Below are 19,026 nucleotides of genomic sequence, written 5' to 3'. Positions count from 1 at the left end.
AAATAACATTTGTGTCTCATTTTTATTTGCACTGGCAGCTTCTCCTGTGAATTTAATATTATATAAAGAATAATTGTGTTTAAATTTGTCAAACCAGCCTTTACTTTTTTACCATTTTATGCATTATCGACAAAAATCTAAATTTTAAGAAATGTATACAAAATAGCGAATTGTACAAAAATAGAATGTACAAAAGTCGAGTACCACCGATATTTACACCAGACTCTTTTAGCTTTTATATTCTGTTAAGCCACAAGCGAGTTAATAATGACTTCATTGTCAACGTCATGTATATTTTTATAACAATATTTATTATTTTAATGTGAAAATGTAAAACATTTTACAAAAATTGCTATCCTACAGGTACCTACCTACCTGGTAATATTTGCCTGGCAATAAAAAGGATAAGCAGACAAATTAACATAATAGTAACACTCTGTAAACGTCCTGTAAACACATTAATATACATTTGCAATATACATCCTTATTGTAATGAAGATAAAGTTTTTCAAACCACATTCTTGTAACTAAAGAATGAAATTTGTAAGAGCATACCTAAATATATAATAAATATTCCAGATACTTAGTCCACTAGTAATGATCAAAGCTTGTTTTATTCAAAAACTATAATAGCCATCTGCAATACAGAATTGTGTTGGATGTGGCTTCTATCACGTTGACCATTAGAAGCCACCGAGAAGCAGTTCAAGCATCCGAACATGAACCTGTCTCGGAAGGTTTCTAATTGTCTGGTTAATGTATTCCGAATTCAAACCGCCATGAAGTTGGGCAGATATGGAATTGCCCATTGCGTTAGTGCAACGCTGGCTAGAGTAAACAGAATATATCAATAGACATGTTTATTATATTCTGGTGGCAGCTCACACCTAATGTTATAGTTTTACTACACAACCAATTCAAGTTATAACATTACAATGAAGTTTAAACAAATATCAGTTTTATAAATTACTATACGCAATTTTGATATTTTTAAATACCCACAGTAGAATTTTTATTACCTATAAAGTTCCTTGAAAAGTGTTGTTTACATTGCAACGTAACATTGAATAGTAATCTATAATTGTATTTTTGTTGACAGAAATTCCTGGCACAGTCTGACTCCAATAAAAGTGGCGATGTCTGCCTATCAGAGTTCATCCACTATGTGCGGGAGCACGAAAAAAATCTTAAACTCCAATTCTCACACCTCGATAAAAACAAAGATGGTAATTTTATTTTATTATAATTTTAATAATACTATATCTTATATTCAACCATACATTTCATTTTATCATTCGGTAACATGGTAGATTAAATAGATAACAGCTTTGAATTATATTTTGTATTATTTTATATGTTATAATGACAAATAAGGTGAGCATATAATGTTATTATAAGGAGATGAAACCGGTCATTATAAATTATGTGGATTACATATTACATTATACTTACATAAACTGATGAAAGTTTCTTATGAAGTCATATGAAATACAGTAGACTCTCGATTATCCGGGTTAATTATTATGAAGAGAGGCGGCACTGATAAACGAAAAACAAGGATAATGCAAACTATTGCTTTTTTCTTTTTAATATACTACAGCAGACAATTATTTTAACATATTTAATACACATTATTTATTAAGAAAATCTGAGATTTTGGATTGTTTGCATGAATCTTTTAATGATTTTCTAACATCAGTTCCAATTTTCATAAGAGCTATCATATCATTGTACAGTGGCGCACCCAGGATTTAATATTGGGGGGGGCCCAAGGAGGAGAATGTAAATTAGTCCCATAGGCTCTTTTTCTTCTTCACAGCCTAATTTCTCATTTATCGGTCGTTTGTCTATTGCACTCGGTGTACCTACACCATGGTCCCCACATCCTGAAACGGGCCCTCAGGCTAGGATATTTGGCGGCCCCCCTACCTACCGCTAAGATTAAAGGCAGTATGAAACACTAAATTAACGTTTTCCAAATTGTGTTTTAGTTCAAATTAAGGGTACCTACTTACACAGTGAATTATTGGCGTTTTTTAATACATCTACTTTAATAATGGAGCTGTGGAGTATCGACACATAATAATCAAAAAATATATTGCACAATTATATAAGTAATTGAAAATGTTCATGGCCATGAAGTATAATAGCGCCACATTTTACTATTAAAGCTAATTTATGATGTGTGTTTATCTCACTTATCTGGTCAACCCGACACGCCGGGCCCCCCATAATCCGAGCCCCCCGGCTAGAGCTCTGTCAGCCCTCCCAAGCTATGACCTACACCACTCCGGAATTCGGGTGGACACGGAGAATTTTTTGACAGTTCCATTAGGGATTGGGTTTCTAAAAAAACCCGGCATTTTCGAAATTTTTGTGTTAGAAATTAAAATCTAAGAAATTTTTCTATAAAGGTGCTGGTGAATTACATTCTGATAATATTTATTTTGGGGGGTGCCAGGGCCCCCTGGCCCCCCCCCTGGGTGCGCCACTGTCATTGTATACACCGTATCGTGCATGGAGGAGTTTACTGTAGTACAAAAATTCTATCAATTAAAATTTTAATATTGAGTAAAGTTTTTTTAAATGTAATCTTGACCTCAAATTGTTTGAAAAATATATTTTAAACCTGTAATTATGTTGCATGTTCTAATTCAGATAGATGGTTCAAATACACATATAACTTTTCAATAAATTTGTTATTTTGCGGATGAATAACAATCAATCCTCATAAAAAAGAAGTCTATAAAAATATCACAATACTATGGAAGTCATATAATATGCTCCATATTTTTATTAGTAAAAAAATCTAGATGAACAATGCACATTTTGAAATAATAATTTTATCACTAACATACCTAATGTGGGAAAAATATTTCTCTAAAAAGTATTTTTGAATCATTGAGTTACAGAACTTTCAATTTAATTTAAATTCCCATGTACATAAACTAACTGAATAATTATTGCATAATTTTTATGACATGACAATTTAATGAACCCGACCTTGCTGAAGCATATATTATTATACTGTACCATTTATCTCGACATGTTGTAAATTTCACACAATGCTTGTTCTGAAATATGAGCATTTGATAAAATAATCTGTGAAATCTCATCCGTCATTGTAAATAAACCACCACAAATAAAAAAAATGTGGCTAGATTATTAATTCCTTACATTTCTTGGTGGTTTTTAAATTCCATAAATATTTCCCAAAAGGTCTAATAGAAGAGGGGCTTAAAGAGTATTGATGCAACAGTATTTTTAGAATTCTCCATTCCTTCTTTAACTACAGGTGGTAAAAATGTAAACATACCATTGTACTGTTTGTGCTAATTAAAAGTTTATCTCTCACGCCACTCTTCTACCCAACTCCTTAATTATTTATAAAATCTTGTCTTTTGATCTGAATATAGTAGGCACCATAGAATAACAAAATAAAGAATTATAATTGGTAGGTGTGTAACCATTTACATTCATTGAGGTTACAGTTAAAATTACTGTACCCTTAAACTACTTCTCATGACATTAAATGAATTACTACTTCCTCGTAGTGGAGGCTTGGCAGACTTTTATGACAATGAATGGTCGTCAGCCATTAAAAAACAATATATGTAAATTTGATGACATTTATTTCACATTAATGTTTACTGTTCATTCTCGTTAGAATGACGTGGTATTAAAGTACACACTAGTTTTGGTATTAAAGTATAATAAACATTGTTTTATTTTTATGAAATACTATTTCCATGATCTTTTCTATCACTACAAGACCGGTTTCGTCTTACAACATCTTCACAATTGGTAACCAAAACTTTTACAATGCATTATTTCACATACATTCTAGCCAATGAGAGAATTATTGATATGAAAAAAATCCAAAGTTGTCCGAATCAATTCAAATCATGTCATAAAGCCTCATTCATGTTACAAACGGAATATGTGCCTTGATACTTATATTAATTATTTTTTATTCAAAACCCTGGAATAATGAATTTAGTATTCTTCACTGAATATAATAATTATATTCTGTATATATACTGAATATAACTATAAAAATCCAAGAAAATATCATACCGATTGCAATTTTCTTTTGTCGGGCGAGTGCTTTGATCAATTAAGCTACCGCACCAAGTAACATCCTTTCAGATATTTCAAATTCCATCAATAAATGGCTACCGTTTAAATCAATATTCTGTTATTTACTAAGTGATTCCTAGATGGCGTCAGCATTGCTCTAAATTTTTAGTTTAACATCTACTTGCTAATAATTTTTAATCTTATTTTTTATTATTATAATATAACATTCATTGTTCATTGTAAATATGATCATAATTATCTTTAATAGTCAGGATATGTTGACCAAGTTCTTTTGAAGAATGTATGTTGTTGCTGAATGCTTTTTGATTTGGCAGTAGCAAAATTTTTCCTGTCTGATTTTCATGTGAAATTTCAGGAAAAGTTGATCTGGAAGAGCTCATTTCGGCATTCGCTGACCTAGGGATCGCAATGGAAAACCACGAGGCCAGAAATCTGCTGAAAAGGTCAATGTCTTTATTAAATTCACATTAAGTACTTGCATTTACAACTTTTCAAACACTGATGAATGCTGCAATATTTTTTTCATAACTGAACTGTGTGTTGCTGACCATGATTATATCCTTTTTATTATTCAAATGTTAAATTTAATGATCCAAGCTAATTCTCTTCAATTTAATGGTATGGCTTAACACGTTGATCGCCATGGGGGTCACCGGTGACCGGCATTGGATTACGTTCAGGGGGCCATGGGGGTCACCGGTGACCGGCAAAGAAGACCTGCGTAGAGTTGTTCTACAGCGCCGGCGGGCACGCGCGCAGTGCATTTTTCGATACGCGGTGACCGGCATGGCCCTTCTGTATATTACTGCCACTTGGCCTGAAAATATGTCTTCCCAGTCACAAAATATAGGCTCACTAATGTAAAGAATGTACATAATGAAAAAAAAAGTTTTCCTTTTAAATTTTAAATGTGTTTTTGTTGATATAAAAATAAAAATTAAATAGATTATAAAAATGTAAGTTATAAAAAATATGTAAATAATAAAAAAATAGAATAAAAAAAATGATTATAAGGTATGTATACGTATATTTCCAGTTTATGTGTATCCAGGTATTATACTACCCAATTTGAAAACTTTTATTCCGTATTTGTGCCTTTTCTGTTTATTATACTATCTAAATCTAAATATAATTCGACCGCGAAATGGCACCATACTCTCGTCAACACATATGGACAGGTGACCGGCGAAGTGGCCGGCCCGGCACAATAGAATAAATTAACTTGTTGGCGCCGCGACGGACACATGTGGCCGGCACATCATAAAAACCAATATTTACGTAAAAAAATCATCAAAATGAAAAAAACATTATATTCTTTCATTACCTATCAAATAATACCTTAGAGACAAATAATCATTTTTTAACTATTTTATGTAAAACTAGTTGGCGATCAATGTGTTAAGGACTGTGACTGTGCTTTTACCAATTAATTTCATCATATGTAAATAATTTCTGTTTTTCTTTCCATATGACATGCTATATTTTCTGAATGATATATTTTCTATTTATGACAATAAATATTAAATGTGGTTATTTAAAATTATATTTTAGAATGGATCAGGATGGAAGTCTCAATATTAGCTACGACGAATGGCGAGACTACCTTCTGCTGGCTCCAAGCACCGATATTCATGGTCTTATCAGATTCTGGCGTCATTCCACTGTAAGTAATATTTTAGTTATTCATTGTATTACGAATGTACATGTGATTTTCTTTGTATTACATCGTGTTTTAAAATACCATCTAGATTCGAAACATATATTACTAATACCATTTGTAAGTTGTACTATTAATCTGAAAACAAATTGGGATTCAATTTTGGCAGGCTTTGCGTGAATTACTACATCTATTAAGGATTTTCTCAGATGTAAATTGGTAGATCTGTCTGTGATTCGTTACTAATAACGTAGAGTGTAAAAATATTATCCAGTAGGTACGAGAAACCAGAAACTAATGGAAACCTTGAAATAATTATATCAATTGTATAAAAATATGTAATTAATTTCTAATCTGCAGGAAACTGAAATCAGCTTATAGAGATTATCTATCTAGTTTATAAATTATTTCTATTTCACCTTGTAGATTAGATGAATGATTGCTATAGTACATTATTTTTTAAAAACAATACGAAAGAATAACATCAAATTTAATAAATATTATTGCGATTTACATTTTTTAATAACATTAAATAACATATGCGTACGTAAGCTATGTACCACACATCACTATAAGAATAAATAAATTAGATTTACAAATAGGCTCATATGAAATACTAATTCTAGTATGTGTAATTGAGTCCATATCCGGAAGACGAGCATTATCCTAAAAACGGCGTTCAGAGATATTGGCAGTTAAACATTTCAGTTATGGATAAACAGCGTGCAACACATGGTCAGTTTAGTCTGTCTACTGCCACCTCTTGTTAGAATATCAAAGTAATATTTGATGAGTGCATGCATACGTGTATGCCGCGTTATTAAAACCGATTCACCAAAAAAACAGCGTTATCACGATATCGCTCGTTTTCCGGATATGGGCTCAATTTATACTTGTCTTGAGTTTAGTTCCGTGATATAATATACAATACACTATTTCATACTATATCTGAACACTGACATCTGATAAAAAATATTTGAGAATCGCCCTGTAGGCAATTGACTAAGGTAGAGAATTGCAATGTAGGTAGAGTTAATTCTTAAGTATATACCATATCTATATTTACAATGAACACCTAGTGTTATAACTGTTGAGACATTGACAGAATAGAACAATAATGATATAGGTACAACAATTAATGCAGTTTGCAGGTTCACCTTTGTGACAATGCAAGTAGCTTTTTTCCATATCTTTCACTTATATTTATCCGTTTACTGCAGACTGGCATGGTGTCATCATAAAGATATCAAAGGATTAGTTAAACAAATTTGAATGTTTATAATAAAATATTGTTATGTAAAATTGGTTCTGTTGTGAATCCAGAGAATCTTAACTATATATGTAAGAATGTGTATAGATCTATTTTACATAATAAACTCCATTTGGGAAAATTGTTCAGGAAAGAGAAAAAATACAATAATTTAACTAGCGAGCGGAATAACAATTCCAAAAATACATTTTTTTTTTACAAATAAGCTGCACTATGAATTAATACACTATTTTAGCTTCCCTTTTATATATAAAGAGCAGAGTTGTTCCATTTACGATATTGGAAATTTGGCACCTCCAGTTGGCTGTTTCGTGTGAAGAACGATAATGCATTTATTTATAGATTTTGGAGTTTGAAATTTTCTGTGGGCATAGAAAACATGCTTTATAACAAAATGCTATCAAAATCTCATTTTTGGTCAAAAGTGCAGTCGGATGGTTTGCTGGTTAAAGCAGTCGATATGCAATATTCTGAGGTATCTGCCTTCGTATATTTGGTTCGAACAGGTACATTATATTTATCTAATTTCATCTTTGAAAGTATAATGTAGGTGTCATGACATTTTGTTCATTCGTATCAGGTTCGAGAAAGTTAGAGGTTGGTCGCCGGTTCATTATAATTTAGTGAAACACTTTATCAACACAAAAGTACAATGAATGGCCAGCACCACTTACATATACAGTACTCTCTCAGTAATCCGCCACCCCAAAAACCAGACAAGTGTCCAATTAGTGAAAGCGGCAGACTATAATGCATACTTACAAAATATGGTAAAAATTAAAACAGGTATTTCGTAAAAATTTCGTTTTTTTTTTTGAGAAATTTGTACTAACAAATTACGGTTTTATTTATAATCAAAATCAAGTATTTACTAAATTACACATTTATAAATTAAGCTTATTAACTAAATATTAAATAGTAAATCACTTGACACAACCAGTTGTTCAGTGAGGCAGATATTCTTGAATGGCTTAGGATTCCTGGCTTTCCCTATGACGAAAAGCTTCAGTTTGTGTGTTCCGGTTGCATAGGAGCATGGCATAATTGTGATGCGGTACTTGGGCACTTTCCTCCCTGGTACATTACTTTCTTCGCGATGAACGTACATTTCACGAAGGAGAAGTTTCCAAAATAAACCCGTCCCATCTGCGTTGTATACTTGTAAGTGGCGGACTACTGAATTGGATAATCGAATACCGGCGAATTATAGAGCTAGATTTTGTGCTTTCAACTTGTAAAAATAATGGCGGATTACAGAAGTTGTCGGGTAATCGAGCGGCGGATTACTCAGAGTGTACTGTACAGACTTATGTATGTATGTATGTATTACTTGTACATAATATAATAATTAATAATGCCTGTTTATAGAAGAAGACAACACAAAGTGATATTTTTTAATTTTTCCTAGTTTTGTCATTCTGATTATTTTTATTATGGACTGACATCTATACTCATTTATGAAAATAATTTTATAACGTACTTGTATAATATTCTAAAATTTTTACAACTGACATCTATGTGAGAGTGAAAGAATGATAATATTTTTATCATGGTATGGAAGAAAGTTTTAAAATTTTGCATGTTTTTAGTTTTTGCGATTGCTTAAAAATTTCTTCAGGCTTAATTCAGCTTAATCCAACAATAACGAAAGTTACAGTCCAGTCTATACAGTGTTGCCTATACCAGGAAACTATCCCGAATTTAGGATTTAAAAAAAACTTGTTTTAGTAAACGAATACATATATATATTTTTAACCCGGCACCTGCCTCAAAAATCGTATGACGCACCATAACTACGCATGAATTTCATTATCGTCTTTGTTCTATACTAAAAAAAGCAATAAAAAATATGTCACAGCTCCAGTCGAGAACCCAAAACCATTAAAATAATTTCGACACACTAAAAAACCGTAATAAATCAGTTATAATATCAGAAACACTCGAACAAACGAATGCTATCCAAATTTGAAAGAACTCACCGTAAGACGCCATTTTGTAGCCAATAGTTAGAGCTCTGCGCGGTGTGTACTATTTCGACACTTGTGCATTACGTTCCCACGAATTGAAGTGTTACTAATTTTCAAGTGCATATCGATAAATCACATATTAATGTCTTCGGGTTGAGTCGTAAACAAATATAAAGGGGACCCTTTTAATATATTTAAACTACACAAACACTTAACTTATTGAATATTATTGATAAATTAACACGAACTCAGATATTAAAAAAAAAACAAATACAATAATAAACCTATTTTAAAATTCTTTTGACGTGTGATATATTTTAAAGCAAGGTGACAGACATAACGCAACATCACACGTTGGGCACATATAGCGAGAGAGTTTTGTTTTTTTCGGATTTTTTTTAGAATTCCCGCATACGAAACATCTCCTTCTAGGCTTATCGGTATTTTGTGTCGGTAAAATGTATTCTGGCAAATGTCCCGTTGCACTTTTGGGCAATAATCGTACGGGATTATCGCTAGTTGACGCTGTCGGCTTGGGCAGGGGTGCATTTGAAATTCTCACACAATATTTGTTCACTAATTGTTTTATTACACAGAGTTGAAAATCGCCCAATGTTTTTTTGTCACATTTAATAAATTTATATAAATAAAAAGCATTTAATAAATATAAGTCGATCATGTGGAATGCGACCTTTTTATACCACTTGATCGACTTTCTCATACACGACAAGTTGCTAAGCATCATGTCGGACTTATCTACCGTACCCATATTTTTGTTATAATCTATAACACATTTTGGTTTTTCGATGTTTTCGCCAGTTCTATAGTTCACTTTTCCCGTTGGTCCAAATGATGCATCGTGGAGGGTGGATAGCATGTGAACATCCCTCCTATCGTGCCATTTCAGAGCCAAAAGTGGACTATTGTACTTAGACTCGGTATCTCCCTTTTTCAGTTTGCTGAACTCTGGCATATCTTTACGATTTTTTCTCACTGTACCGCAAGCATTCGTTTTGTGAGAGTGAAGGTATTTAAAAAGCGCCGGACTCGAATACCAGTTATCACACCATAAGGTGTGACCTTTCCCGATGTAGTCTTTCATTAGCGTTGTCACTACCGCACCGGAAATACCGAGATTTTCATTGTCTTGTATGTCAGTCCCTTCCCCACAATAAATTATAAAGTCAATAATATATCCTGTCATTACGTCACACATCACAAACATTTTTATTCCAAATCGATGTCTTTTGGAAGGAATGAATTGTTTAAAAATTAATCTACCCTTAAACACGATTATGCTCTCATCTATGCAAAGATTCTGATACGGTATCATCGTTTCCCTAAAAATTGTTCTTGTGTGTTCTAACAGTAATCTAATTTTAGCTAGTCTATCATTTGAGGCGGTCACACTAGGATCAGAAAAATGAAGCATTTGTAAAATAAGTTGGTATCGATTTCTAGCCATTATTTTCCCAAAAATGTCTGCATGCAGGTAAGGATCGGTACTCCAATGTTCCTCTATCGACGTGTGCTTATTTCGAGTCATCAGCATTGATACGGCAAAAAATGTATACAACTCCGGCACTGACGTGTCTGTCCAATTGTGTGATCGCGATTTCGGTCCAAGGTCTCCCGCACTGTACGAATGGTTAAAAAATGTATTCGTTTGGTTCACTATTTCCGACATTATATTTTTATTCAAAAAATGTTCAAAGAAAAGACATTCGGGAGAGGATTCGTTCAAGTCGTTCGATGTCACGCCAGATCGACAATCATTGAATTCGTGAACTATTGGAATATACGGGCCAGTTCTCCACGACCGCAAAAATTCAATTGGCTCGTCAGAGTCCGTATCGTCGACGTCATGATCAGTCTCATGCTGTTCCAATTCCTCTTCCGACATATCATAATCTGAGTCCAATTCCTCATTAGTACGCACATTTTCTTCCTCCATATTTACGCACTATAAAACTATGAAATGTTTTTAAAATGTTTAACTACAGTATTAGGGAACGCCAAATCACAGAAACCATTAAACTCACACACAATAGTTATTGATATCAGTATTAATTTTCACATTCACTAAAATGGGACACGGTAGACAGTACAAAAAGTATTTTAAAAATCGCGGTAAAATAAAATCATACGTTCAATAGTTAATCATGCCAGTTTTAATGTGATAAGTACACCAGACAGCAAAAAAAGTATTTATCAACGATTGCGGTAAATATTCAACTTGTATGCGATAAATACAATCCCGCGCAATGGCCCGCTCGGTTGAAAGTCTGTCGTATACTGCGCAGTCGCGGCGCGCAGTTCAAACTGATTTCTGTCGACCGGCAAAACTTGGCCGTACGAATTGGTTCGAAACTTTGGTGATTATTTTATATTTAGAACCAATGCTTTTAAAATATGTCATAGGTGGCAGGAGAAGGACAAATCAGGCCAAATTTACGTGAAAAAATCAGTCCCGTATGATAAATATGGACGCGGTGACATCGATTTATACACATGCGCATTGCGAATTTGGCCGATTTGTACAAGGTGTGTGACATCGGCGCCGGCCGGGTTAAAAAGTATGTAGTTTATTGCAGCAACACTGTGTTTATTTAAAAATTGAAGAAACATACTACTTACTTAACTTTATCACTACCAGCCAATTTTTACTAGGTGTAGAATAAAATAAATCCTTTAAAAAATATGAGACATGAACGGAATGATAAATATTTGTCAATACTTACCAACACAACATGTTTATCGAGTTTATTGTGAATATTTTCACACTAAAATGGTAAATATTGTTTAGAAAATATACACAGAATGTTTATTCAGAAGTTATGACGTTTACAAGAACCCGCGAGTTAATTATTCCGTGGCCTGACGCTACAGTAATGCTTTGGCGAGTTAATTCGTCCATGGCACGGATTAGATTGCACGTGGATCGTGGCACGGATCAAATTATATAATTTTGAGTAAGGACAATATAAAAATATCGATAATAATAATAAATAAACAGAACGTATTTAAAATATACAATCAAACATGAATCTAAAATTTACTATATGTATGATCTGACACACTTTCATTTAATTGATTAATGGGCCATACACCACTAACATCGCTGTCACTTTCAGTGTTGCTATCGCTTTCTAAGCTAATAATAAATGGCTCATCTAAGTACGTATCGTTTCCTCAATATTCTTCTTCAATATTACGAACATGTTTGCTATGTTTTTTCATTCCAGAACATTAATGGAATTAAAAGCTTCAGTTATCAGTCGAGGCATATTTTCAGCCTTGTCGTCTATATTTACTTCTGTGACTTTCCTTTTCATCGTGTTCCATATCATCTCTATAGCGTTAAGGTCACAGTGGTAAGCTAGTAACCGTAAACACGTATGCCCATGTTGTGCCAATATATTATCGATTTCATATATTGGTGCAGGTTTGTTTCTTTTTATAATCTCGAGAAGTTGCGGTTTCGTCATTTCTTGTGAAAAATTATGACAGTTCTGCGAGAGCCATTGGTGCATTTCAGCTTCAAGTGAATTTGTATTTGGGGGTTTATTTAAGCAAATGCTATGGTATGGAGCATTGTCCATCACAATAAAAGATGGTTCCTTTAGATTGGGTATTAATTTTTCTGTCATCCATCTTTGAAAATTTTAATTGTTCATTTCATCATGAAAGTCATCACTTTTTGTATTTGATTTAAATATCAAAAGGGCATTTTCGACAAACCCGGTTTCACCTCCTGCATTGACAATTATGAACTGCTGACCTTTCGATACTGGTTCATATACCCCGCTATCATCTTCACTTTGTCAGCATTTATTTGTTGTGTGGGAGGAATGTATAAAGGTTTCATCTAAATAAACTACTGGTCGACGATTCGCAGAAGTCTCATTCTTAATTCATGTAAGAATTTCGCTCTCCATGCACAGATATCATTGCATTCCATAAGCAATTTGCGGTTAGTTTTAGTATTTCTAAAACGAAATTCTAATTTGTGCATGACTACCTGGAAACTGTATATCTTCTTTCAAAACTTTTTGCAGCTTATCTAATTAGGATAGTTCTTTTCTAACCGCATAAAATTCGTGTACTTTTCGTCTGATGACTCCCAAATCAAAATCATCAACAACAATTTTTCCACTAACCCTTCTTCAACATTTCATTCAACATTCAACAGAACAATAAAATATCGCACCCGGGCAGATCTGACAACAAGATGACACATGGATGACGTTTTTAAAATGAGGCGCCGAATCGCTAAACTGGCTCCTGGGGGTTTTTTGAGTTTTGAGTAAATCACGAAAAACTGTTATGGGCAGTGTGATAACTTTAAGTGTAATTTAAGTTATTTTCTAGTTTCCGGTTTATATGGAATAGTAAATTAAAACGTCAAATTCAATTTATATGCGCCAATATTCCAAATAAATGCATTTTAATTGTCCGGAGAGCACACTTGCATCACTCGCTGTCGCAAGGAGCCAAATTTGTGACTCACACTTTGACGTTACATGTGTCAACAGAGTCGAGTTTGGCACTTACTGGAATAAGGTCGGCCGGAAATGACTGTTCAGTAGCGGGCCGTATTTATTTCAATTAATATAGATATTTTAGAATTTACTTTGCCAAACAAATATTTTCTAACCATACTTACCTACTACACGATAAATCCTTTTTTACATTGCATCTTTTTAGCATTTATAGCGGTAGGTATGTATGTATTGTACATAGAAAAAAAGCATTTTTTCAGAATAAAGAATCGTGTTTATTAATGAGAAGCGAGCAAGAAATTACACAAGTATACCAAATATGTGAATAAGTGATGGTCCCAATAACACATACATAGAAAGCATAATAAAACACAATGTATTGTTTAATCGTTTCAACGGAATATACTTTACAGTATATCGACCACAGATAATAAATAATTATTAATTGCGGTGTTTTAGTCTAAGTATGCTATTATACATCTTCCATAACTTCGTGATATTTAGTTCCGCCGATAAGTATACCCGACTCTGCGTCTTATTCCGGCAGTAATGTGGCTCACTACCTTTTAACTCCTTTATAAATGCAACAACACTTGCTCTTTTCCCTATAAAACTCGCATGTGCCTTATCCCCGCCTCTTCTCTCGGTGGGAAGTTTTCCCGCGCTATTTTGAAAGCGCTTCACAACACCTTGGATTCTACCTTTTTTAATGTTTAAAATACCCAAAAAGGTTTTTTGGCATACGGGAACCAAAGCACCAGTTTGACTTTTTCGGGCATAATATTTTATATTGAAAGATTTTTTTCTTTCAGCCCCATTGTGTGACATCACTAAAACTCCTTTACAATACTTCACTATAAATGTATCTTGAGCAAGTTTCACTGCCTTTTCATAAAATGCAGTATGGAAATGTCTAATATCAGTTCCATTTAATGAACTGCACTTGAAGTTCTTAGTGTCATGATTACACTGAGGATACTCGGGCAATTTTTTAGATGAATATCTGCAACAAATCATGAAAAATACAATAATCAATAACTTTGAAAATAAAAAGTAAAGATAGAGGTTAATAAATATATATATACAAAAGTATAAAATAATGACTATACTTAGATATTATGTAAATATATATAATGAGATTTATGGCGGTTATCTTAAATCAATTTATTATACTTATGGATTTGCTTAGAAAGTCATCAAGTGACTAAAAAATAATGTTCAATTATTAAAGGTCCCAATAATATTATTTTTTGACACAAGCAAAATATGTTAAAAATCTGTACTTAGAGATCTCATAATAATTACATCACGCTAAATATACAATATGTATCTACGGCATAATTTAAAAAAAGCATACGAAACAAAAAATATTATTATGAAACACCACTGGATTATTGAAACATCTATAGCAAAAATTAATGTCAGGAATGTCAATTTTTAAATACCTTTCTTGGAATAACACGTTACATTTCCAGCCAGCTGGATTTCTTAAACGCTTCCTTGATTCTCCTGGTAGAGATTCAAGGAATGAAACAAATTCAAGGAATGAAACAAGGAATGAAACAAAACAAAAAAACGAAAAAACAAAATCAAGACATTCTCACTGCACAGACGCGAACGGTTTGACGCGGTTGTATAGAGATTTTACCGTACGTTTGAAATCAGTATTTGAATGGCCGCGTCTGATTGGTCGGTTAAGAAGAGACAATTTAGCGACTCCTTATTTTTTCAAAGAGCGCGCTTGGCGACTCACGTCAATATTCATTTTGATTTTTTGATGAAATTGGGAGGAATTTGAAACTCTCAACTGGAAAAGTCGATAGATCTATCGATAGAGCATCTAAGTACATTCAAAACTCATTTTATCGAAAAATCGCCAGGAGCCAGTTTAGCGACTCGGCGCCTCAAATGGCATAGTTCAATTATTGTAGTTCCATTTTTGGCCATTCTACAGATAAGTTTGTAGGTCTGTATTTTTGAAATTTCGGTAATGGTATGCCAAAACTATTTTTTTATTGTGCATCTGTACTCATTCATTAAAATAGTTTTATTAATAATGTACTTGAGTTTAATAATTTTGTATGCCAAAAATATTTTTTTATTGTGCATTGACATCTGTACTCGTTCATTAAAATAGTTTTATTAATAACGTACTTGAGTCTAATAATTTTATTATGTACTTACTAAATAACTGACATCTACACGTGACAATAAAAAGGTTGGAATGCGTTTACAAACTTTCCATTGTCGCAAATAGATGCCATTTCATATAAATTATACAAAATTATTTTGATAAATGAGTATAGATGTCAGTGCGTAATAAAGATAATGACTTTTAAATATTGAAACATTTTTATACATAAAAATAAAAAATTTGATATGGTAAAATATTTAACTTCTACACTGTATTGCAACAATTATACGCTACAGACGTTTACAACAAGTGTATACCTTAATAGTTTATATTATCTACGATTGAAAAAATATTAAATTTGGATAAAACATTTTCAGACTTGTGGTTTCTTTTACCTACGTGAAAAGTACTATTTTACGAAATTAATTTGGGTAATTTATTTACCTCCTAGAATACGGTATCCACATGATACCATTTCATTCATATAAATCACATTGCTGTAACTTTTATATTACAGGTTCAACAATCCATAATTATTTGAAAAACAAATGTCTTGTGAATGTTTTATTCAAAAATCAAAATAGAAATCATAGTATAAACAATTTTTGATAAATTGTCATAAATCATGATATTAAAAATGTGCCATGGAATATCATAAAACTAAAAAATAATAATTTCTTATCTTTGTTTAGTATTATGTATATTTAGTATTATTTACGTCAATAATATAACCTACTGTCAAAAAAACAACATGCTCTATTTATTTTGACTGCTACACTTCATTAAACGAATGCACAAAAACAGTCTTTTGCAAATATTTTGTGTTGGTATCTTTTATAATAAATGCAATTCAATTGCAGGTTATTAATATATTATCTTATATAAACAAGGTATATAATTGTGTATCACAAAGTCAGTAATCAAATTTAGCACATACATTGTAAATAATTATGGAGACAGAAAATTTTTAATTATATACTTTTTGTTTATGTTAAAATATCAATGTTTCTCAAAGTGAATTTTCTATACTAAATTCTTTCCCAATTTTAATGTTTGCATTAAATAAATTTACTGATTTAATAAACGTATAATTAAATATTTCTACATGTATTCGTCTGGAATAGTCTACTCGTTTATATCGCATCCCTTCATATATTATTATTATAGACTTGCTGTCGGCTTTAATCTCATTAATTATTGCACATCTTAAGATGACGAAAAATATGTGTTATTTGCCTTTCCGATTCCTTAATACCGCATACAGGAGTCTTGCTAATTAGGTTAATTGGCAGTGCCACTGAAGTGTGAGCTCTTCGACCTGCCATTCATCAGTGTACAATGATGCCGATATAGATACCTTTGCAAGTGCACTTTTCTTTTACCTCAGATACTTTGCAAGTGGCAAGTTGATTAAAAATATCTTACCAGTTCCACTACTTCCACCAGGCTCATTGATGAGTATGAAGAGCTAAGTGAAAACGCGAGCCCAGCGGGATATCGCGACTACGACTTTGTACCGCCGGCCCGCGCACACCAAATACAGTTGATTTCAGCTCTCTCGCGACTTGCGATTCCGCGGGGCGATCGATTAAGTCCAAATCTCATAGTGAAAATGATATGTGGATTTATGACCCGTAGAACGCTCGTCCTAGGGGATGAAATCTCCCGATTAAGATAAAAACCCAGGAATTTTGAATCCTGTATCCAGTTTATCACTGCCTCCGGGGCCGAGTCCACGCAGGACGTCGGTCTGACATTTCCATACAAATTCATATATTTGTGCAAGTTTGCACAGGAGTTTGGGACCACCCAACTCCCCCTTTCCTAATAATTCTTTCTTAATACCTAAAGTTGGACTCTGACGTTTCGGCGCGAGAAATCATTTATAAATACCTAACCCCGACTTATAAAAATTTCGCGAATAATTTTCGAACATAAATACCTATCTGGTACTTTAATATTTTCGAACGAGAAGTATAGTTTCGTACAGTGGTTCCTCAACGGAGGCCCTAAATCTTTTTCGACTTTTATCTGCCGCTCGTCAGGTCGCATGAACCTGACTGTCAATCTAAGCTTAATAGTAGTGGACCTTTGATACTTTTGGATAATTGTGAAATTTTTCTTCGAATTGATATTTCTTTGTTACGAGTGTTGATGTACTTTATCATTTGACGGATGACCGTATACTGTGCTTCGAACATCCCTCTGTATTTTATATACTTAAACCTAAACGCTGTAAGACTTTGAGAGCGAGAATTTTGTTTTCAATCAATGCCACTGCTTGATTGTAGATATCTTCGGTCGTCGGTAATCTTCAGCATGAAATTTGAAATTACATAAACTAATAATAAATATATTTGAAGTCAATAAGCTTTTGAAAATGTTCTTTCATTATAGGGTCTCATCTTATTATTACATATTATTTTATGGTTACAAAAGATTTTTGAATAATAATTATAATTTTTAAAACATTGATTATTGAAGAAAACAAATGTGTATAATTTCAATATTGTAACCATACAGTCTAGATTCATACATAATACATTCTTGTGTCATTGAAAAGTCTACATTTTAAAGTTCTATATTTTACATAACATTCAATTTATATTTAGAAAATATGATTTAAAATTTGACTAATGAATAAATGAGACACATAATATTATTATGTAGGTAGCAGAATATTTCCAAAAATTCTAATTAGCTAATTTTTTGAAAAATAATAAATACACTTTTCATATATGTACTGTTCTTGAGGAACACTGTCTTAGACCTGGCATTAAGTTCTTTGATACGTTGATAAATAAAAACACAACTGATAAGTATGACAATTAATACAGATAATAAAATAAAATCATTTTATTGTTATAAATTATAAGTTTAAACAGCTGCTGATGGATAATTCTGAAAATTACCACAGGATGAAATTATAATGACAAATTTAAACATTCTGAGGAATTTAATAATGACATTATTAATAATTATTAATTATTAATAATGTCAGCAGTCATTAATATGAACTAATGCCCCGTTTACACACCCATGGATTTACTGCTGACAGTATGTATTAGCAAAAAATGCATGTGTAAACATATATTATCGTGCAAATTGCAATATTGCATGCATGGATCAAAAAAGTTCAGAAGCTTCTGAATTTTCACGCGACAATTGGACTGTGCGATATCTACGCCTGTGCAGTAGAACGATAGTGGCGAACCTGCCGGTAAAAAAACGAACTAAACCACGCAGAGACTCATTTTAGGGTTCCGATTTTCATGACCTGTAAAATAGTACCATGCAGTGACAACACTACGTCTCGCATACTCTTGAAGTATAAGATTGGCGAGACAGTCAGCACTTTTACGTGTAAACAGTTATTATCGCAATAGTTTGAAATA

General features: G+C 32.6%; 1 protein-coding gene across 1 annotated transcript in view; it reads left to right on the top strand.

Moving 5' to 3' along the window:
• Nucleotides 1–19,026, top strand: part of SCaMC (Short Calcium-binding Mitochondrial Carrier) — a 124,293-nt gene that overhangs the window by 9,110 nt on the left and 96,157 nt on the right. The window contains exons 2-4 of the mRNA XM_085943348.1: nt 1,100–1,226; nt 4,457–4,544; nt 5,653–5,764. Coding sequence (XP_085799474.1) covers nt 1,100–1,226; nt 4,457–4,544; nt 5,653–5,764 — 327 coding nt within the window. The remainder of the gene's footprint in view (nt 1–1,099; nt 1,227–4,456; nt 4,545–5,652; nt 5,765–19,026) is intronic.

The sequence above is a fragment of the Rhyacophila brunnea genome, unplaced genomic scaffold (assembly GCF_057557595.1).
Source record: "Rhyacophila brunnea isolate RB1 unplaced genomic scaffold, BYU_Rbru_1.0 scaffold_1, whole genome shotgun sequence".
NCBI classification, from domain to species: domain Eukaryota; kingdom Metazoa; phylum Arthropoda; class Insecta; order Trichoptera; family Rhyacophilidae; genus Rhyacophila; species Rhyacophila brunnea.
Note: the sequence above shows the minus strand (reverse complement) of the source record. Positions and strands in the feature narration are given on the sequence as shown.